The sequence below is a fragment of the Ictalurus furcatus genome, chromosome 28 (genome assembly GCF_023375685.1).
Source record: "Ictalurus furcatus strain D&B chromosome 28, Billie_1.0, whole genome shotgun sequence".
In the NCBI taxonomy this organism is placed as follows: domain Eukaryota; kingdom Metazoa; phylum Chordata; class Actinopteri; order Siluriformes; family Ictaluridae; genus Ictalurus; species Ictalurus furcatus.
The window spans coordinates 14114696-14139024 of NC_071282.1; the positions used below are offsets into that span (position 1 = coordinate 14114696).

Sequence of the window (24329 nt, forward strand, 5' to 3'; positions counted from 1 at the left end):
CAAAAAATCAGGAAAAGGAGATTCTGTACATTGTTTACATAAAATACTAAAAGTCAAGAATGACCTCAAATATTTATAACTCCTAACACATGAACAATGAAAAAATATATATTATAAGCATTTCCTATACATATAACTCATGCATGCATTCCAGTACAGTGCTATATTTAAGTGTAATATTTATTTATTTATTTATTTATTTACAAATGCAATGTATCAGTTTGATGCTACTACTAAAAGTAAACCCTGGTACTGGGTTGTATGGTTATTATACACCATAAATGTTTCACAACATCCAACTTTTACCAACAGTATAAATCAGTTTACATGAGACCTTTCTCTCTTCAAATTCAAATACATTAACATGTAAAATGTGTGTGTTTGTCTTAATCTCTGTCATATGTATTATATATGTATTGTTCTAGAACATTTTTATATTTGAACAGGTGTTGCCTCTGTTGCCAAAGGTATTACTGTATTTGTTTGGGGGTTTTTTGTTTGTTTTTTTAATCCTTTATAACTTAAGCTATAAGTGGTGATTTTTGTCTAATAATTTATTTTTCTTCTTGGAAATACAATAAATGGATGTTCCAAACAAACAATATCAAAAATTAAAAATATATGTTTAAAAAAACCAAACAATTTCTATGTCCTCTCAGCTTATCAGGAGCTTAGGCTACATGTGGATTTAAGGATCTGGATGGTTTATTAAAGTTGTGGTTATTACAGAGGAGATATGACTCCAGACCTCACAGGTTGCCCGATCTACTGGACACTGATCACTGTGTATCATAATAATCTCTACAGTGAAATAATCTTCAAATAAAATAAAATCCCCTAATCCGGGTGTCAAATCTACAGTCTTACTCTGATATACCTTTGTGTGAGTTTGACTGTGTGAGTTCCAGATGCAGCGACTACATCCTTTAATCTTGGGTATATCTGAGGGATATGTGCTTATTTTCTGCAAGCTGGACAGGAAAATAATACTTATAGCCAGGTTAACCAGCACAGGTTCCCAAAGTGGGATCCATGATAGAGGCCTATAGACTGACCATGAGTGTTATATTTCTGTCCACCTTTTAACAAAATAAGCACATCCTTCCAGTTTAGGATTTCATGTTAACATTTTACTAGCGACATTAACTTCAAGCATGATTTTAAAAAATCTAATCTCTATCAAAGGACATATGTATACCTACCAAGCCATAATATAGCTTTAAGTAAAATTTTGGTACACTTTTTTAAATGGTCTAATATATGAGGTATAAAAGGTGACATTGTGTATAGTTACATTTAATATTGTGCAATGTATTAAAGACAACTTAGTTTCTGTTATAAGTTATAGCTGGAGAAATTATTTGTTATATGATATGATAGGTCACTTTAAACAACTGAGTCTAATACAACTTTTAAAGTAAAATTCAGGTCATATAGCAGGGATACATTTTGGATTAAATGGGTTAAAGGATGTGTATTTGATTCCAATTAAGTAGAAGCACAATATGCACACCTCCTTAGTCTGACCTGACATCAGTTTATCCCGTTCTCTTACAACATCATTGCCGCCAAGTCACCTTTCTGTTACTGATCTCAGATCCGCCTGAAGCAGAATCATATACACATACATAGATGCCGCTTTGGGCTGACCTGAGATCAGTTTATCACTTTCCTTTTACAACATCATTGCATGTAATTCCCCTGTCTGGCGCTGATTTCAGATCCGACTTCTACTTGAGTTGTGTCCTTTTGTCAGCAGCTTGCGTTCCGGACTGGTTTCGCTAAACAAAGATGGCGGCGTGTGTGTTACGCAGCTGGGGGATACTGTCTACTGTTAATAAGTTTAGTAACAAACACATTCTGCGGGTACTCGGTGTGGAACTCAACAGCAGACACGAAGTGAACAGACGCCGCTTGCAGTGTTCCACATGTGGTCTCCTGAATGTACAACAAAAACGGTTCATGTCGTCCCGGTAAGAAGTTGCTCCGTTTTTAGCTTGGCATGCTAGTCAGCGTTATCCATGCTAACCACCTACTCTACTAAAGAGTATGTAGTGTGTTCAACAGTACTGCATACTGCTTTGGCATACTATTTAGTACGGGATAGTACGCGATATTGCACATAACCGTGTAATATATACAGCTTCACTGGGCTGATGATGGTTAATTACACTTTCAGCTTGCTTTGTAACTTTAGCTAGTGTATGAAATATAGAGCACGTTATTATTTCCCATGTGGATATGCTATGCTAACACTGCTGACATGCTAACTAAGGAGTGCATGGTTGTGTAATCGTGAAGCTAAATGCGCCAGCTAAGGTCAGCTAGCCGTCATGTCAGATATGCAATCCGATGCGTTTTACCCTGCAGCTTTGTCAGTGGACGCATCATGCTAAGCTATGATTAGTGCATGATCCAGTGCAGTTAGAGTATGGCAAAGCAAAAATATTATAACTGTAGATAGCTTTGTATCCAAGGTGTTAGTGTGTGTGTGTGTGTGTGTGTGTGTGTGTGTATAGCTGGGCCCACAGCTTAGCCTGATCACAGTTAGACCTGTCACGATAGCTACTTTTATTGGACGATATATTGTCCCAGAAATAATTGCGCTAAACGATATTATTGTCATTTTAAGACTATTTGATACCACTGATATAATATTATAGTATAATCATGCAAGTACACCCTTTCAAAGAGAAGGGAATTTTTAATTCCTAAAAGTATTCAGACATTGTAAATGAAATGTCTAAAACCACACAACCAAAACAATAAATAAAAATCTGTAAGACAATATTGTGAATTGTTTATGCTTTATTTCTTCATTGTCTGTGTTTTAGTGCGTTGTTACGGAAAGAGCGTATTCACGACGTGACTTACTATTCTACCTACTGTAGCGCTTTACTTAAGTTCAAGTTCACTTGTGCGTTCGCGTCATTTTGTACAGGTTATAATATTACGTTTATGTTGTGTAAATGTCGGATTAATCTCGTATGTGTATATAGGATGCGTTTGGGTGAGTTAATTAATTTAGTTTATCCGTGTTCATTCACTGTTCGGTGTAAGCGGCTCAATCCCCGACATTATTGACTTGGACTGGATTATTTGAAACACCAGAACTATTCTTTCTAGATTTTTCTTCTTTAAAAAATATCATTAGTGCATGGTTAATATCTTGTGTGTCGTTTTTTTTTCCCCCCGACCAAAGTATGTTTTATTTAATGCTTGCTACACATCTTAAATTCCACTGCACAGTTTTTGCAGTTGAATGTGCATTTTTTTTATCTTAAATTAGATGAATTTTAATTTGACAGCCCTAGAGCATACGAGAGGACAGAAGCAGTAAGAAAATATAAAATGTTGGTGACCTTCATTGTTATGTAAACAAACACCCATGCAAACACAACGGACAATATCGAGGTCATGTACATATATCGTACGATAAGTCGAAAACGTAATTATCATGACAGGCCTAATCACATTCATACCTTCATGTAGAAACTCATCCTTGTAAAAACCTTCCAGTTAGGAAAAGCCCATCCTCTACTTCGCAGCCAGATACAGCTGTTTTTCTTTCTTTCTGCTTTTAAATTTGTTGTCATGTACATAAACAAATTCGATGGGCTGTTTACTAGGAATCGCTCGGATTAGGACCTTGAGATTTGATTTGTATCAGTTCTTAGGAAGCAAAAACAAAGGTCTACTGTAGGTCTTGTAATAATACAGTGTTGGAGCATGTATCCACAGATTAAAGATATCCTTAATCCTTATATCAGTACTGAAGTGTGTTGTTTTGATTCAGATTATTGTTTCGACACTGTGCCGTGTTTCCTCATGATCCCAAGGTTATATTGTGAGCTTGTCTGTGTTTGTTCTTATGTCCCATATTGATGTCTTTTCGTATTTGTGTATGAGACGTATTCTATGTATCATACTTGTTTGTATAACGTATCGCCTCTATGGATGTGACTCACGTTTTGTCACTCACGACATATCTTTCTGGTTGGTTTTGTGTGTCTCTTGTACATTTTGGTCAGTAACAGGGCAGAAGGGAAGGTGCTAGAGACTGTGGGAGTGTTTGAAGCACCAAAGCAGAACGGCAAATATGAAACAGGACAGGTAAGGGTTTACACATCCTTTGGGTCAAGTAGCATCACCAGAAACACACAAGTAGCGAATCTGTTTGAATCAAGTAACGTTTAAGCAGGTAAACTATTTAATAAATGTTAGTTTCATTTTCTTAATGTACACAGTATATTTTTAATATATACTGTAGTGTGTGTAAAGTTATCATGTCGCTATTCTACACATCAAAGGAGTCGATTCCCTGATTCTAGGTACTGAGAACTAAGATTCAACCCCAAACCTTGGGAGTCGATTCACATGCTGGAAATGATTCACTTTGCGCAAAATGAATTTAACATCCGAGTGTCTCATTTAGTGAGACAGCCAGTGGATAATGTCCTTTATTTTGAATTTGACTCATCAGAATTAAACAGAATCAGGGCTTTGAAATACAGGTAAGACCCTCGCCTAATGGACCACTGGATTATTGATTGGAAATATAGGTGCAAAAAAAGTGTGCGGACGCAATAAGAAATGTACAGGATAATGTAATCTTATATTGGATTACTTACTTGAGTTTCTTTTTTGAAAAAAAAAATGGTCAGTGCGAGTATTTGACAAAATTCTTGTCCGATAATATCAGTAATACTATATTGTATTTATTATCTTATTTAATTAAGCCTAGTCAAGCGTTCTCGAGTAGCATTAGTTAATTGAAATGCTGGACAGAAATATTTCAAATGAATATTTATGATATTGAGTATATTTTTAAAAAGCAGGTGATTACTAAAAAATAACCGATAGAGCAATTGATTTTCAAATAATTGATTAGGTCCAGCCTTAGTTTTGATAAAGGTTGTATGTGTTTGTTCCAGTTGTTCCTGCACAGTGTGTTTGGGTACAGAGGCATCGTCCTGTTCCCCTGGCACGCTCGACTTTACGACCGTGACGTCGCCCCTCCAGTATCTGACAGGTGAACACCATTTCTGATCGGTTTTGAGCAAAATGTCTCACACACTGCCTGTACTTGTTGTATTTGTTCTTTGAGGAAAATGTCTCCTGAGTATGACTTGAACGTTGCATTCAGATTCATAGTTTTATATTAAAATTAGGAGGGCAAATGCAAAATCTGATTAATGCCCCCCCCCCCTATTTTTTCTCTGTTGAAGCCTATAATGAGCAGCATGGCAATAGGACCATTGTGTTCGTTCCCTATAATCATGAATGTCCAAGCTGACATCATAAGCACAAATCATGAAGCTCAAACATCAGCTGTGGTTTGAGAACAAATATGTCATTTTCACTGTGTACCCAGTATTACCTGAAAGAGATTGTGTTGTTTTCCTACAGTAAGCCAGAGACTCCAGGAGCCCATGGGTCAAAGGAGGTGAAGGGAAAAACACACACATACTATCAAGTCCTCATCGACACCAGAGACTGTCCACACATAGTAAGTACACACATCATGTACATATGTCTCCTTTGTTTAACACCTGATTCAGATCATCAGCTCCTTAGGAGAGAGATTCAGCTGAGTGTGTCAGATATGAGAGACGTACAAAATGTGCAGTGCTGTGAGTCCCCAGGACCAGGACTGAAAACCACAGCATTAGTCCATTCCATTACAGTCAAGCATTTAGGGTTTCAGTCATATTGATGTTCAGAGGAGTTTCACTTCCACATGAATACTTTGTAGGTCAGTTAAGCTAATGGTGATTTTAATGAAATGTGTTTCTGTTGACAGTCACAGAGATCACAGACAGAAGCCGTCACATTTCTAGCCAATCATGACGACAGCAGAGCTCTGTATGCTATTCCAGGTGAGCATGTCAACATTCCTTGTGCAGCCCAATAAAGCAACAGTTGTTCTCGATAACAACTGACCCTCGGTTAAAACGCGTATTATATAAGGAGTAAAACACAAGTGGAGCTACTTTTACCACCCCGAAGATTAGTTTCCATTTATTTTCCAATAACAACATTGCCTGAAGTCTGTTTTACATTTATTCATTTAGCAGATGCTTTTATCCAAAGTGACTTACAAATGAGAAAAATACAAGCAAAGCGATATATCAAGCAGAGAACAATACAAGTAGTGCTACCATACAAGATCCATTAATTGAGTTCCAGAAGAAGCAAAGTGCGCAGAGTAGAGGTGTAAGTGCAAAAAATTTTATTTATTTATTTTTTTTGATGGGTTGGTTAGGTGTTCACGGAAGAGGCGGGTCTTTAGCTGTTTTTTGAAGATGGTGAGAGATTCTGTGGTCCGGATTGAGGTTGGAAGTTCATTCCACCACTGAGGAACAGTTAGTGTGAAGGTTCTGGAAAGGGACCTTGGACCACGCTGGGTGGGAACTACTAAACGTCTGTTGCTAATCGATTGCAGATTGCGTGAGGGAACGTAAGCCTTCAGGAGAGAGTTGAGGTAGGAGGGTGCTGTTCCAGACAAGGTCATGTAGGTGAGCATCAAGGCCTTGAATTTGATGTGGGCAGCTACAGGAAGCCAGTGGAGGGAGATGAAGAGGGGTGTGACATGGGTTCTCTTGGGCTGGTTGAAGACGAGGTGTGCTGCAGCATTCTGAATCATCTGAAGGGGTTTGATGGAGCTGGCTGGGTGGCCCAAAAGTAGTAAGTTGCAGTAGTCCAGTTTTGAGATAACAAGAGCCTGGACTAGTATCTGTGTTTTACTTTCTATGTTTATATTTACATTTAATGTTGCGCAATACTTGCTGTTTTCACTTGAGTAACAGCAGCTATAAACAGTCGTTCCCTCAGTAAGACAGCTTGTTGTTACCAAGAACTTTCCCATGTCGGAAAACTGCTACACCGGAGACTCCTTCCATACGTGTTAAATAAACATCTCCTTACAGAACGATTCACCATATCAGTGATTTGAAGACCTGTCTCTTCTGTCTATTCTAATCTTCTAATGCATTTATAATTAGGCTTAGATCATGTGGAGCGTCTGCCATACAAGACCCTGTGAGTGACCTATATAAACAATAATATTTGTTTATTATAGTTACTATAGAAACAATCATATATTGTTTCTATTGAACTTCTATTGAAGACTGAGCGCATTAACATTTGAATTACAGCCAGCACCTTCTGACCAATCAGATTCAAGAATTCAACAGTAGTATAATTGTAAACATTGTGTAGTACATACAGTAGGCTTGCTGCGATGGTCGGTGTTACACGGTGTTCGGCCGCACACCGATTACATCACTTGCCCACTGTGGCACCGCCCCCACTATCGTTTTGCTTTTTGATAGTAATACAAATCGGTTAGTTCAGTTAGAGAACAGACGCTACAATTAAAAACCGAACGCGTCTGCTCAGTTCAGCATGAGCCGAACGAGTCAGTCACAGCACCGATCAGATTTCATTTATCACGCGACGAGAGTGAGGTGAGCTGACTGACACGACGATGGGGGAAATTTGGTTTTGAAAGTTCTATGTTTAATATAAGTGAGTTTGTCATTGTACTGTTTTGTTGTTGTTGTGTTTTTCATTAAGAATAATAATATGAACCCATCGTTCAGGCAGTGCTGTAAGCGCCATGTCTTTGTGATTAGCCTGCGTTAAATCCATTTGTATCCCTTTGTCTAGGTCTAGACTATGTGAGCCATGAGGATATTCTGCCATATAATTCTACAGATCAGGTGCCCATTCAGCACGAGCTGTTTGAGAGGTTCCTCATGTTCAACCCATCTAAAGGTATTCACCATGTCATTACAGTTCAAAATCATTTTCATTGTCTATTTTGAGAATCTTGTTTTTGTCCCTGAAAGCCCTTTGAACTTGTTAAATTACAGTCAGTTACTATATAAGCAAGGGATTTCTTAAGAATTAATTTACAGGAATGTAGTCATTTAGGACGTTTGCTAAATTTGTCATATCCTTAAAGCAAGTCGTTGTAATGTCACGTGACGTCTACGGCTATGACTACACCCAGATCTGTTCCAATATATTCTATTTTTCTATATATTCTGTTATCTATTAAATATCATATTATATTGTGGATATACAGTACCGTGCAAAAGTCACATGCAAATAAATGCTGTAGATGTCTTCAAAAATAATGAAATGTTTCTACATAAAAAAAAAACCCACTAAAGAGCAGTAAACAGTAATAAATTAATCAAAGTCAATATTTGGTGTGACAAACCTTTGCTTTAAAAAAAAATTAGTACTCCCAGGTACACTTTGTGCAGTTTTATAAGGAAATGAGCTGTATGTTTTATTGAGCATCTTGCAGAACCAGCCACAGTTCTTCTGGAGACTTTGTTGCACTCGCTTCTTATTTTTGCAGCAAAACCCAGCAGCATTCATTGTGGGGTTTTTTTTTTGTCTGAAAAGTGGTCTCTTATGTAATCTGCTGCTTTCTTTACTGACATGCAAACATTTAATTTTGTGCTCGAAAACTACTGCTTGGAAATCAAATGTTTTTGTACTGACTCGATAATGTAGAAGTCATAAAATAAAAAATCTATAACAATGTTTGTACTAAAACAAAATAGGGTGCCTAAGGGGGCTTTCACACTGGTAGATAATCTGAAACAGAGCATGGTTGGCATGAAAAATTGGTAATGTGAAAGCGGTCATGAGGACCGGGAAGGGGCACTGTGGTACCAAACCCCAGACTACCTGCAGGACGTGGTCTGATTTCGGTTGCACTGGAACTGAGCCTCGATTCCCGTGAATGTGAACGCAACTCGTACTCGGGTCCACACTTGTTCAGGAAGTAAAATAACCTGCGTATGTGTTTTAGCCGATGACGATGTCATTCGTTTCCACAACACACCTGTACCATGAGTGGCAGGGGTGTTTGTGGGATACAGAAGAGGTCCACTGCTACGCATAATAGCACTAAAATAATATTTAAAAAAAAAAAACGTGGTGAGTCGTGTTGTGTTCTCCATGCGTGTTTGTGGTGATGTAAGATGAACGCAAATGCACCTGGGTTTGATAGAATCAAGTGAGTCTGAAGCCAGACCAACCCTGTGGGGGCGTCGGGAACAATTGCACTCGGATTTGGACCGCAGTAAACATGCCCAGTGTGAAAACTACAGTACTGTATCATCTCTAGCATTTGTCTAGATGTGTAATAATTAACCAAATTTTATTGTTATTTTAAATTTGTTGTCTAACTTCCCCCTGCGTTTTTGTTTTTGTTCTGTCAGTGCCTCCATTTGTAGCGAGAGACACACTGTGTGCATGGCAGGAAAAGAACCATCCGTGGCTGGAGTTGTCCGATGTCCACAGAGAGACTACGGAGAATATCCGAGTGACCGTCATCCCGTTCTACATGGGCATGAGGGTAAGACTGTGCTCACTAAAAATATACTTTATCAATGTTTATGAAAAGTGTATAGTTCAGTTGTCATAACTGATTTGGCTTGTTGGTGAAAGTGTTAAAGTGCACCTCTTATGGTTTTTCAAATATTACCTTTCATAGAGTGTTTTTCACCTTTCATAGACCTGTTTGTCAATGTAAAAACATCTGCAAATTTTCAGAAATCAAAGAGCACGACAAACAGAGTTATTGACTCCCAAATTGAAGGAATCGATTCTGAACAGCTGAAACGAGTTGTTAGTAATTCCAGACTTACTTCCTGTACTAACCGACGTAGGTTTGTAACAAAAAGCCTCGCCTCTGGTCTTCATCAGCTGCTCGCTGACAGACAGAGCTGAAACTCATTATGGTAGTGGGCGTTTCCTTTTCGACACACACTGACAGTGTATCATCAGTCACAGACCGATCACAACAGACTGGAACATCTGACCAATCAGAGCAGAGAATGCTCTCTGAAAGGAGGAGTTTAGAATGAATCCTTTAGAACGGATCGTTGAATGAGTGGTTTGTGACACGGGGCGGGGGTAAATGTAATGCTGCAATTTAAATTATGAGCACATTAAACTGTTTTTGACCTTGGATGCATGTAAATCTACTGTATGAGACCTTTAAAAGAAAATTAGACACACTTCAAAACCATAATAGGTGCACTTTAAAGCAGTGCGAACACATAGCAGGCCACAGCAGTTTCATCAGCAGCATGTGATATCTTCTTTGTGTTCCTGCATCGCTTTAGCGATATGCTTATGAGTAAAAGTTTTTAATTTCTTGCTATAGCTAAAGCGCTCTCTTTTTTTTGTTGTTTTTGTTTTTTTGAATCCGACAGGAAGCACAGAATTCGCATGTTTACTGGGTAAGTTAAATGCTGTGATTATCTAAAGTTATTCTACACCGAATTCACCAAACTATTAAGAACTCAGTTCTTTATATGTTTTGCATTTGTGTTTATTAATGCCATATGCGTGTGCTTTGTGAACCAGTGGCGTTACTGCATCCGTCTAGAGAACATGGGCAGCGAGGTGGTGCAGCTGAGAGAACGACACTGGAGGATCTTCAGCCTGTCAGGAACCCTGGAGACGGTCAGAGGCCGAGGAGTGGTGGGCCGGGTGAGTATCTGAAATGAAAGACTAAAAACCACGTCGCCGGGAGCTCACGACTTCTCACCAATCCTGAGGATGTCGTAGCCATCGGTGGCTGGAAGCCAAGGGAGCAAAATTGGCTGTGCTCTCTGTGTGGGAGAGTGTGATTCTCTCTCTCGCTCTCTCTGTCTCTCCTGTCAATCACAGGGACACTAGTTAATCATGGGTGGCTGTGAGATAAGGTATGCCACTTTGTGATGCAGCATGTGCAGCAGTTAGGAAAGATGCACTTGGCCAGCTTTATGTGTTTGGAAGGAAGCACATGTTAGCCTTCACCCTCTTCAGCTGATAGCTGTCGTAAGATCTGAGCTGGATGTTTGGTGGTATTTGGCCAAGACCAAATTAGGGAGGAAAGGGGGGGAAAAATCCCCCCTTGCCAAAAAGAACTACTGAATTGAAGTCCAGAGAAGAGGTAATATGTGTGCAATGGGGTGTGTGCAATCTCTGTAATGTATGCAAGTACAGGATCAAACTTGCAGTTTATTTTAAAATATTTGCCTCCTGTGCTGATCTGTTGCTTGAGGATTTGAAGTTGACATAGTATGGGGCACAGGAAGAGATGACCGGTTCAACAGATTTAGCAAAGTGAGGCAAGTGAAGGGAGAGTGCAACTTTGTGGTAACGCCAGTCCATCACACTGATGTCATCTGCCATGTAGTTAGAAACATGCCTCAGAAAGCTCATTGTGTTGCGGTGTTCACATGTTTGTTTGGAAACCATCAACCATTTCTAATTGACATAAAATGGCTTAATGTTGCATTACAAATAAGGGTTTAAAAATCAGAAAATTTAAAAAATATATTAGTAATTGTATTATTTGGGATTAATAATAACCTGTGAGGTGTCAAGGCTGTCTCTAAGCACAGTTCAGAGGTTAATAATACAGAGAAAAATGAATTGCAGTGATTTTCCCTTTTACAGATCTTCACCTTTTACCCAGTAACTTTTCCCCTAGCAGGATCACAGCTATTCTCACACTGAGCTGCCTCCATGAGCTGCCAGGTTATTATATAATGCTCGCTCAGAGAATAAAATTTTTTGTCGGGTGATCATGTACAGACCCACCATTACAGGTGTGTTTTATTGTTTAGAAACAAAAATGATCTGTTGGTGTTGTTTGTATTACTTTCATTCTTGATTAAACATTACATAGTTAGAAACTGATTAGTTTTGTTCTGCTGCAAAGAATGCATAAATCAAGTACATAACTTAATCTGTGTGTGTGTGTGTGTGTGTGTGTGTGTGTGTGTGTGTGTGTGTGTGTGTGTGTGTGTGTGTGTGTGTGTGATAGGAGCCTGTATTGTCCAAAGAGCAGCCAGCGTTCCAGTACAGCAGTCACGTCTCACTACAGGCCCCCAGCGGACACATGTGGTGAGTGTTACATTCACATGCAAAATGTCAAGTCATCCACATGTACTTTAGAATGCATGATGAGGAAAATTAGTATATATACAGTCATGTGAAAAAATAAGTACACCCCATGGAAATTGACACATTGGGACAAGCAAACATTTGATCATCTTTGAAACAGTGCCTATGAATAAGCTGATGTACTTGAACAAACTGAAAAGGAAAATGAGCTTTTTCAATCATTTATTTAACAGAAATATCAATACATGTGATATTCTTCTGTGGAAAAAGTAAGTACACCCTTGGCCACAGAAGCTAGTATTTGCCCCCTTTAGCAAAAACAACATCTTGTAGGTGTTTTGCATAATTGTCCACCAGGATTGCTGGAATTTTTGACCACTCTTCCATGCAATATTCTTTCACTTGCAAGATGTTTGAGGGTTTTCTGGCATGTTCTGCCTGTTTCAAATCCCCCCACAACATTTCAATGGGATTCAAATCCAGGCTTTGACTAGACCGTTCCATAACCCTCCCTTTCTTCTTTTTGAGCCATTCCTTGGTGGATTTGCTAGTGTGCTTAGTTTCATTATCCTGTTGAAAGGTCCACTTTCGGTTCAACTTTCAGACAGATGGCCTCACATCATCTTCAAGCACTCTTTGATATGATGCAGAATTCATAGTTGAATCAATGAATACAAGCTGTCCAGTCCCTGAGGCAGCGATGCATCCCCAAACCGTAAAATTTCCACCACCGTGCTTCACAGTTGGTATGAGGTGCTTCTCCTGAAAAGCTGTCTTTGGTCTGTGCCAGACATGTCTGCTGTTATTGCGGCCAAACAACTCTATCTTTGATTCGTCCGTCCAGAGCACATTATTCCAAAAGGCCTGTTGTTAGCGTATATGCTCATTGGCAAACTTGGTATTGGCAAACTGTGTGTGTGTGTATAAATGAGTGTGTGTGTATCGGGACAATGGTTTTGTGGCCCAGACCAGAGATGCTGCATCTAGAATAAGGTGGGCCAAAGAGGGCCGGCCCTGCATGAATTTGGATTGCTGCCATAGCCTCTTAATTGGATATTTTATTCATTCACATGCAGTGAATGAATGGATTTGGTGTATTTAATGTGTAGATCTCTTTTGAATGGACGTGTGTTGTACGTATTTTAAACCAGTTGTAGTTGAAGGTCAGTGTTTTTGAATAATGTGTGTCTCTATCAGGTCATGGTTTGCTACCGAATGTGTATCTGCTGATCATGTTTATAATCGAGTGGCCGAGCCACTGGGGGCCGAGGCGCTGGGTCTCTGACTGTGCGTCCTCTTGTGTCTCTGCCCCCTCTAGGGGCTCCTACCGGTTCGAGAGGCCCAACGGCACATTCTTCGATGTGCGCATCCCTCCCTTCTCTCTCGAAAGCAAGAAGGACGATATGCCCAACAGCTTCCTGCCTGGCCCCTTCTCCTCGCTGGCTTAAGAGCTCAGAGCCCAGAGCCTTGCCCTGGTGTGCTTGTCCAAACCCTTGCCAAGCTCAGGCTGTCCTCCTGTCCTGCATCTTCAACAACATGTCCCTGTCCCACTATTTAACTGTGCTCTAACTTCAGCTCTATTTTGCCCCCGTGTGCATTAATCAATGCATTATTATTTTTATTATTATTATTAATAATAATTTGTGAGAAACAAATCTGCAAACCTTAAGCCTTTTACAAATACACCTTTTTTTAAAAAGACAAATGTCAAGTAGTGTAATTTAGATTTCGAAAAACTATTAATAAGACATAAACTCCACCTCTCAATGAGAGCATATAGTCAATACTATACTCAAACTACTTACAGGCTCTTTTATTTTATTATTTATTTATATCCATCTTTTTAGCAGTTGAACAATGCTGAAGATTAGGGGTGTTACAGTGCTCTCTGCCATCGCTCCTCCCATCTCGCTGTAGCTTTCATACATGTATGGGAAGGATAAAGTTTATAAAATAACACCAAACACTCTTCATACCATTAGTATATTATTCCTGTAATTAAATGATGCCAATCGGAGCTCTTTTTCAGTTTCCTCCCATGATGTTCACCAATTAGCGTGGATTTCCTCGCTTGCTTTCAAGTCACCAAATAAAGTATGCGATGTTATTTGGAATTGAAAAATCTAACTTAACAAATTTACTTGCATCCTTAAGGTATAACAGTGAGCAGCGTTTAACATGTTTTATGTAGTTTTTTGGTTTAAGAGAGTTGAATCTAGATCTGAGCTCATGTTTTAGGCTCGACTAGGTTTAAATGTTACCTACAGCAACTTAAAAAAAAAAAAAGAAAAAAAAAAGTGCACGAGTTCACACTAACTGGGCCCCGTTATGCCTCGTGTCACTATTTTTGGTAAAGTATTTCTTTATGATCCATCAGTGAGTCTGTTCCTAAACTTCAGACTAGTTTTAATCTCTAGCACTCTCTCTCCTGCACTTGACTTTAAAACCTCCCAGCACTTTGCAAATTCTAGATCAGCACTAACAAGCTTTTACGTGTTGAATGTTAAACACTCAGCAGAACGTCCAGGAACAATCAGAAACAACATTTTAAACATTTTAAAACTCCCTTAACTAGGAGCTTGAGGTCGTTTTTGTTTCCCAGTATAACACAGCAATGCAGAGTGCAAGTCTTTGTTTAAAACTAGCATGTTCTTACGAGTCTAACACATGATTGACTTTTAATTTATCTTAATAAGGTTTTACTGGTTATCTTGAGCTGTATTTAATGTCATTCTGTGAAACTAATTTGGAGTTATATTTGTGGTATATACATTATAATAAGAAAAACAATTTAATCAATAACCAAGCACCCATTAACAACTCATTAACTAAGAGCCAACCAATACACCAATTAATATTACATGTAATTTTATAAATGTACAAATGGCAAAAAAATCTATATTTTCCTGGTAGATGCTAGATAATAGTAATTTTATTGTGTATAATTACTTTATTATATACAATTATAATATATGTCGGATATCGGTGTGACTGAATTCCGGCAAACAAGAAAAAACAATCACGTTTTAGCCGAAATTGTGTTTTTCTGCCTGTAACACGCTTTAACATCACTACTTTAAGAAACCGTGAATATATTTCATGCTTTGATCACGTTGTTGAGTTAATTGTCGTAGCAAAATGAACATAATCTTCATAATACAGACGGAATTGACTTCTTTGTGGATGTTTATAAAAACACAGGGCCTCATTTATCAACCTGTTTGGGCGTAAATGTTTGCATAAACCAAACAAAACGCTGATTTTCTTGGTATTGCGTGTGGTGATGATGAACGCCAATCACCTGTAAATTACCAAACATGCATGACGCAGCTCACTGGCATGCAATGATCCAAAAATCATCACTATAAAAATTACAATACGTAAAAGTACACAGACAGCCGGCAGCACAAAACTATTGATCAAGGTAAAGCCTGATAAACAAATGTGGAAATGATTTTGAATTACTACTACGCCAATAAAAATATTTAATTATATATATATATATATATATATATATATATATATTATAATCGATTTTTATTAATTATTCATTATATATATATATATATATATATATATATATATATATATATATATATATATATATATATATATATAATGAATAATTAATAAAAATCAAACCCTTAGAGTTGAGACATTTAAACCTTCTCGATGGTACTCTTAGTCCCTAGCATGAGGATGTGTTTTTGATAGAGACCCCAAATCACTTCTATAAGTCGCTCTGGATAAGGGCGATTTGAAGCAATTTAAACTCGACAGTATATTCCATGTATATAAAAATGCAGTAATCCATACAGATGATGCGATTCAGAGTAAATCAAGTCAAGGTTTACGTTAGTTTGTAGTCTTATGAGTAAACGTGCACACACAGGAGCATGAGTAAAATATGAATGTTTTTCTGGATTTACTGGATTTTCATTAATACTGAATTCTATTGTGTAAACGCTCGTACGAATAATTTATGCATAACTCCGGTCATTTTCAGCTTGATGAATGAGGCCCTTACTTTTTACCTTGTTGTTTAAAACAGTAATTCCTGTCCACGTGAATAGTTTATGAAAATAACTTCGTCCAGATGAAAATCGCCAAAAAAAAATGGATTGACATGAGCAGGCCAGCCCAGTGATGGCTGGCATATCACAAACTTGTTAAATGTCTCGAGTATAATGTTAAGATCATGCGTATCGAGAGGAAAAGAGGCGAAATGCAGTTCTAAAATGAATAAGTGTAACAGTAAAATAAAAGCGAAAATTAAATTGCAACAATTTTATAAAAATAAGGAATAATAGAAACAGCAGAGTACTAACACATTCATAAAAACCACAACGGGCATGCACAGGTTGACGCTGTGACATCAGCATTTTAAGAACCATTTCCATCTGCACGAAACTTGTGAAAACAGTTTGTAGACGGTTCGGAGGCCGTTTTTAAAAAAAACTTTTTTTTTTGTTCTTCCCAAAATGCCATGTTTGTGTGGACGGAAAGCCAAAACACAAAGAAAAAACCCTACATTTTCAAAAATCATCATACAAACAAATGATTTTATAATCAGCTGCCTGCTGTCAAAATATTGACGAATGAAATCTATAACTGCGATTTTCTCACTTCTTCTCCCAGGCCGCCACACATTTATCAAATTAGCATTGTTATTTATTCACCACCATTTTTTAAACACCTGAGAATGTAAATACCACTGTAAATAATTGCATTAATGTAAACGATACAGATTTTTACCATACAGGAACTTTGCTTCAGATGGCATGTAACCAAATCATCTCACACAAGCAATAGGAAGCACAAAGTCTGTATTGATGGACGTATTGTTGTTTTATTTTTCTAAAGGTAACTTCAGTTAGTATATTCTGTGATGTGCCAGGTGAGGTCTACACACCAGTTAAGGCGGATAATTACATCTTGATGCTTGATCTCCATCTTTATAATCACATTTTGTAGATTGCATCATCACATTGTTTTTGTATACATATAGGAATAGGTACAATTCACTACACCGATCCTTCCTTGTGGTTCCTTCTGTGAAGCTTGTTTTTCGTGTTATTTGAGTGTGCGTTCACCTTTGGCTAAGGTTTATGGAAATATGTTACTGTCAAAAGTAATTATACGTCAGTGCAGTGATGGCATCGTAACGGTAGAAATTGCGTATCCTATGTTTATATTTGTAAATCTGGCCTTTTCATTGTAACGTAAGATTCTGCACAGCATAATTTACAGATGTGCAGTGCTCAGGTTGATTACGAATCGCAGTTGTGCATTTTTAAACAACTCGATTTCGTTACGTTTTGAGGAGTGCGATCTAAGCAGATGTATCCACAGAGCTCAGGGGGGTGTGGCCAAGTGGTTGGCTACAGAGAGCTTAGGGGGCAGGGCTAAAACAAAATGTTACTACAAAGCGTCGAAACATAAAACGAGACGTAATTACTATCTAAATGTGCGCACGATGTCTTGAAAATGTCCAAAGCTGCATATGCATATCGTAGAACAATTTATGACTGTATCAACTATAGATTGGTGCTTGGTAAAATGTCAGCATTGAATTGATGTACAATTACTTTTGAAAGGTTTGTCGGTTAGGTTTCATTACTAAAGTGGTTTGTGGAAGTTGGAGTCACCAGCTTTGAATTCAAAATGCTGCTGAATGTAACCTCGTTGTTTTGAAAAGAATAAAATGGGGAATTTTGTTTTGAAAATTTGCCTAAAGGTTATGCACTCTACTGTATTCCCAAGCATACATGCATACAGATTCATTCATACATCTGTAACAACATATAAAGACTCTTGTGGAGGGAGAGTAAAAAGATTGCGCCGGTCAGATGATGATCTGGCTTTGTCCCGTTTGTTCCCACTTGCCAGGCAGCTGTTGATTGGTTGTTTCCACCTTCCATAGGGGGATGTTCACCTTCCAGAGGCCCAGTGGCAGCATGTTCGACGTGCCTATCCCTTCCTTCTCTCTGGCCAGCCACGGGCACAAGGACAGCCCTTACTCCTTCCTCTTCTGACCCAGACTAGTCTGCGATACACACAACACCACATTCTCTGTCCCGTTGTAGTTCCTGTAATCCTGCCTGAGTGTTCACCATTTTATATATCTTGTACTTATCCTTCACTACAGGCCTCACTGCCTATGCCCTCTTTTTTTTTTTTTTGCTTTAAATACTGCATTTTTTTTTTTAGTGTTTTGTTTTGTTGTTTTTTTTGTATTTTTTAAATTCTCTGATTCGACCTCTAAGACCCTGGTCAGGCGTGTAATCCTGCTCCCTGGCAAATACACAGGCAGTTGCTGAATATTTTGTTAAAAAAAAAAAAAGACAGAGAATGTGAATATTACTGTTGGATATTCATGATTTTTAAGGTTTAAGGTCATAATGTTTTCACGTTTACAATTTTATCCTCATGTTCTGTCACAGGTAGCACATTTTGATCATCTGTTATAGTATGTTCTTCATTTTTAATAGTTCCCAGTATAATTTGCCTAGCATCGGGGTGGACAAATCAGTAGCCCAGGCACCTGGAACGTGCAGGTTTCATGTCCGTGCAATTAGTTTTTTATTTATTGCCTGGCAGAAGTAGATTCAACAAGAAGAAAAAAAATCCCCTCCTTATTGACAGAAATTTTCATTTGGGATGTAGCTACGTTAAAGATATGTCCCACCGCCTGCTGCAACACACACATCGGCCGAGATTGACAGCGGAAAGGTGTTTATAAGTGCGTTTAATTAGAGTGCACGCGTTACAGAATGAGGAACATGCGCGTATGTGGAACCGCTGCTTAAACTGAGCCAAATAAAGTGCAGCACAAAGCATCATATAACTCTCCTGCTAGCACAGCATGCAATCATGTCGCCATTAAACATCAGGAGAAAATAAAGTCGGATTCAAATGTGTTTTACGTGCGATGTAAAGTAAGAACACCACCTCTCATAGATGCTTTGATAGATGAGGATAATAATCATAAACTTGTTCGTTTCTCTTAATGTGTATTTAATGCACTTGATTAGCAAATTATATAACCACGTTGTTATATTATGTTAGCTACCACTTTTAGCCGAGTCATATGTTTCCAGTGACTGAACGGCACGTGTACTTTAAGTTGTCCAGTGGGCTAGCTGATAAATTTATGATTTGTCCACCCTTGTCGTATACCCACCCAATGTAGTTTGCATTGAACTACGTCTGACTTCTTAATGCAATAGAAGCTGTTTGGGTCTTCTGGTTTGTCCAGTGAGATCCATTTGGGAGGAATGTCAGTATTCCTGATGTACAATTGTTCTGGAGGATTGATGATCAGAAATGGACAGAGTCCTATAGTCTTGGTGAAAACTGTCAATGTTTTAAGACAAATATTTTGGGTTTTTTTTTTTTGCATTGTACACCGATCAGCCATAACATTAAAACCACAGGTGAAGTGAATAACATTGATTATCTCGTTACAATGGCACCTGTCAAGAAGTGGGATATATTAGGCAGCAAGTGAACAGTCAGTTCTCGAAGTTGATGTGTTGGAAGCAGGAAAAATGTGTGCGCGTAAAGATCTTAGCAACTTTGACAACGGCTAAATTGTGATGGCTAGATGACTGCATCGAAGCATCTCCAAAACGTCAAGTCTTGTGGGGTGAATATGCAGTGGTTAGTACCTACCAAAAGTGATCCAAGGAAAGACAACCAGTGAAGCGGCAACAGGGTCATGCTGGCTATGATATCGGTGCCATCGAGCATCTGTGGGATGTGCTGGACAATCCTCGGGCAATCCGATCCATGGAGACCCCACTTCGCAACTTACAGGACTTTTAAAGGATCTGCTGGTAACGTCTTGGTGCCAGATACCACAGCACATCTTCAGAGGTCATGTGAAGTCCATGCCTCGAGGGGTCAGAGTTTTTTTTGGTGGCACATTGGGGACCTAGACAATATTAGGCAGGTGGTTTTAATGTTCTGGCTGATCTGTGTAGTATTGTGCGTTTACTGAATGCGAGTTGATTATGGAACAATATAAACAGGATGTGTTGATCTAAGATCAGTTCTTGCTGATTCACATCTAACGCATTCACTATATTGTAGTGACTTTTTGATCACTTTAGGTTTGTCTCTTCCATTGTTCTGTGCTAAACACTGTTGAGGGGGAACTGAATTTACAGCCGATCCTTTTGAGTTTGTTGCTTTACAGCATTTTAACTAATTTACATGAAATGTAGAAAATCTCAATTCAAAGGTCACCTTTTGCTGGCCGGTGTGAATGCAGGGCTACTCTGAGACTATTTCAGTCTGGATTAGATTTTAATCAAGCAATATCACACAAGCAAGAGCGTGGTAAAAACGGAAAAATTACACAGCTGTGATTCGGCCGTAGCTAATAACGGCCGTCTTGATATTCGGTATAACCGCACAATTGTGACTGCGATATTGCTTTTGTTTATTAGTTATATAAACAAGAAACAGCAATAGTAATAATAATAAGTAAGTGACATTTCACAAAACATGGCCAAATGTTTTGTTTATTTCTGCACTGCTAGAAGAAATGTATCCAAAAGAAGCTAGACTCACTTTATAGCCAGTCAGCTAACTGGCTTAGTTAGCTCACACTGATTTGTACATTCCCGTTAATTGTGTTTCCAGTGAAATTCTTCTTCATCTGATGATATTTCATAACCTTTCATAAGATAAAACTTATAATCATGAAAAATGTATAATTTACCATGTCGACTGATGACGTTGCTAACTTTACTGTAGTAAATGCTTGAACTGTCGTTAGAACTGATTTTATCTAGCGAATGCAGAAGAGCGGAGTGATGCACACAGTGAAAAGCCCCAGTACAGTTATATCAAATATAAGCGCTATTGGAACGCCGCTTGTCCAATCAAATTAGTGCAGTGGAATTGTATAACTATTGGATAACTTTTTATACATTCTATACCGTGGCACTCTCGATTCTGATTGGTCAGAAGGTGTTGATTTCATTTGATGTAACAGCAGCTCTGACGGTAATGCTGGTCACAAAGCACAGGTTTATATTAACACTCTCCTCTATTACCTCATCGTTTCTATAGTAACTGCTTAATGAATTTTGTTGACTGTTTACTAGATGATGTCATTTGGACATAATCAGCATGTTAACACGATTCATACCAAAGACACTGTTTTTATATTGAAACTAATAAAGTGTGAGTTTTTTTCAATTTCAATTCTTTCTCATTTCTGTTGTGAATCCTGCTCAGTGTAAATGTGAATTACACTCTTGGGAGAAACTTTTTTTATTTTTATTTGACTAATAGAGATACACTGATGGTGTATTAGAAAGTAGAGAATTATTCTTATTTTTGTAAGACTTTGCTCAGAGATATCTATCACCTTCAGGTGTTTACAGTTTTCGCCTCAGATGCTAAAAGCTAGAAATCCAGCCTATGAGATTAGTTTACAGAACTCTGTATATCATATTGCGTTGTTTAGCTCCGCATCTTGTTGCATCCATTTTTTCCAGGTAAAGATATCTGAACAAATGTCATTTTAAAAAAATATGACCGAGTTATTTTTTCATTTATGTTTTGATTTGACTTGCTTCCTGTATTTTTATACCTCATATCACCGAGGCCACAGATTTGTGTTTACATTTAAATAAGTGAATTTCATCGGTGTGTGTGTGTTTTGTGTGTATAAAGCACATTTAGGTTTATAACTGTCATTTTTCCCCACAGGGGGACGTTCCGGATCGAGCGGACTGACGGCTCACACTTCGACGTGCGCATCCCTCCGTTCTCCCTGGAGAGCAACAAAGATGACAAGTCTCCCCCTGCAGGATACAACTGGTAGAGAGGCTGAACAAACTGCTGTCCATCCCACGTTTAAACCCCGACTCGGAGGATAAAATCTGATCTCGGATCATGATTGAAGGATCATCTAGTCATCCCAATCCTTCAAGTAAACCTGGACTTTTCTTGAGACTGATTGGCTCACACTGTCACTCGTTCAATACTGTATCCATCACTTAACTATAGAGATGTTATATAATAACAAATCACATCATTGTGAGACGTATACATTATGCACAGTTTCTTTTGGTGGGGGGTGGGGGGGAGTTAAAAAAAAAAAAAAAAACAACTCTTTGCACTAACCGAACATCTTCAGTCCCAAGCTTTTGATGGATGTTAAATTAAAGAGGCATCATTTGCATTTCATATTCAAGCAAACATGGGTCTTACTTTGTCCATCTTCTTTTTCCAGCTCCCTTCCTTGTAATCTTGCGTCCTTTATTTCATTGGACATTTTCCTTATCCAGTTTACTGAACTGATGGAACTAGAGCAGTTTTCTTCTTTCCCAGCGTTTCAGTGTAGTTTATCGTTGCATTTCTCATCCGTCTTCCTGTAGGCTTCATTTCCAACACAGGAGCGTTTTCAGTCACAGAGACTCGCAGGCTTGGAGGGCGCATGCAGTTTGTGTATATATGGGACACGCGTCTGTCTCCAATCCTTAGGATGAAAGTTTTGAATCGCGTACGTGATGAAAAGGCTTGCTATTTGATGCTGGCTTTTGCTGACGGATCAGTCGTAATTTGTGCCATCATGCAGTATGTTTGTGTTGAAAATATTACCACAATACAAACAATGAATGAAATCCTATATGGTAAGTTTATGCTTGTCAAAAGCGTCAGTACTCTGGAGAACCCCCCCGTTCTGTACATTTTCAGTATTTTCCCCATTCTATCACACTTGATTCAACTCACAGCGACGCTGAATTCAGCTTCTTCCTGATGTCACTCATTCACGCTTGGCAGAAATTCAGAGCCTGACACTGACCCCTCCATCGCCAAGCATCATGGTCCAGACACCAGTACAAGACTCAACCAAGACACGAGCACTCTGAAAAACATCTCCAGTGACACCAGGAGTCCAGACTCCATTGTTCTATTTCCCCAAGCTCCAGCTCAGTGCAGCTCAGTGCAGATCTTCCTCTTTAAGTGCTATAAGGCTTGTGCTTTAAGCTATAAGTGCTTTAAGCTATAAGGAACTCGCTCTACAGCTGAGTGTCCAAGCCTATTTAAATACGGTTAACAGAGTTGAAGGGGGTGTATTCGAGCAGAGGAAACGCGAACATGTACAGGACGTGGTGTTCTCCTAGACTACTTGTTTGAGTGATTCGACATCCATTGGTGTGAGCTAGTATGGCTGTATAATTATCACATTTTATTAACATTTTTGAAGCTCATATATAAAACTAGTACTCTTGCCCCTAGCAAACCTGTTTTCAATACAACCTAGACCTACAGAAGGTTTTGCTTAGCTGGATGAGCTTACTTCAGGTTTGTTTTGGATTTAAACTCTGTAGATATTTAGGATAAAAGATGACCAGACCAGACGTTTGAGTAATAGTGTGTAATAGGGGTGTGTGTGTTCTGTGTGAGTTGACGAAAACAATGATGTTATTGTGCCACACAACCGGGATTTCTCACAGAAATAAGAAAAATACAGCACCGGAATCATTACGGGCAGTGAAAATATTTTCATATAAACATGTTGGTGTGTTTCTGGAAGCCGTTTTCCGTTCGAATGTTTGAAGCCCGTCGTATTTGGCGTGAGAATGAATGAGAGAGAAATGTGACTAATCCAAATTGTTTACAGTGTGTCTCCCGTGTCAGTAATTGTTATTCGGGTCAATTCTGAGCGCACTTCATGATCTCACAGTTCCCTCACTGGGGTATTGGTGAATTTTACATGTTGTGTGTTTGATATTCTTTTCTGAATGTCTGATTTCTGTCTTCCCCATGAATGTGAGCAGATCTTTGTTCAAGGTCGTGAGAGTGCGTGTGAGTGCGTGTGTATGTGTAAGATGTTACGCTATGATATCTTCCGGATGTGTCTGTACATCACGAGGAGTTGCAGTAACAGCACAGTTGTTTGCGTGTACAAGGGAAAACTCTTACCTATGCATTTTTCTGAGTACTTAATCACAATGATGAAAATTAAATTCGAGCTCAAATTTCACTTCCTGTTCAGTTTTGTTCTTTTACGAAGGATGTAAGTTAAAAAAAAAAAACTTTACACAAATAAAGATCCGGTTAATAAACGGTGAAAACACCTCACACATTTATTTCAGTGTTACTGTTTATGAATATTAACTGTAAGTCTTTCACTTGGACATTGATTTCATTTTTTATTTTTATTTTTTTTGTCAGTAGTCCATAAGATATTAGATACAAAACAAAACAAGGACCATGAGTTCGGACATGTCACCTTTCATTTGAAGGCATTGCAGTCAACTCCAGGATTATTGGCTTCAAGAAAATGAGAATATTAGAATTACTTAAAATATCAATAGTAAGAAATGTGTACATGTTTCTCTACCACTTAAACTAATAATGGGATATTAAGTTTA

General features: G+C 38.4%; 1 protein-coding gene across 4 annotated transcripts; it reads left to right on the forward strand.

Moving 5' to 3' along the window:
* The first annotated feature begins 1756 nt into the window (after positions 1-1756).
* Positions 1757-24038, forward strand: poldip2 (polymerase (DNA-directed), delta interacting protein 2). 4 transcript variants are annotated; one of them, XM_053617799.1, is made up of 11 exons: positions 1757-1973; positions 4032-4113; positions 4935-5032; positions 5410-5509; positions 5804-5879; positions 7672-7779; positions 9246-9382; positions 10245-10271; positions 10399-10524; positions 11849-11928; positions 17852-21648. In XM_053617799.1, the coding sequence occupies exons 1-11, from the start codon at positions 1792-1794 to the stop codon at positions 17961-17963; spliced, it is 1128 nt and encodes a 375-aa protein (XP_053473774.1). In that variant the 5' UTR covers positions 1757-1791; the 3' UTR covers positions 17964-21648. The 4 variants fall into 4 exon arrangements, with proteins under 4 accessions (XP_053473774.1, XP_053473771.1, XP_053473772.1 ...); XM_053617796.1 differs by lacking the exon at positions 17852-21648 and adding an exon at positions 13247-15398; XM_053617797.1 differs by lacking the exon at positions 17852-21648 and adding an exon at positions 13247-15398 and having other exon boundaries at positions 1758-1973; positions 4038-4113.
* Positions 24039-24329: the final 291 nt, after the last annotated feature.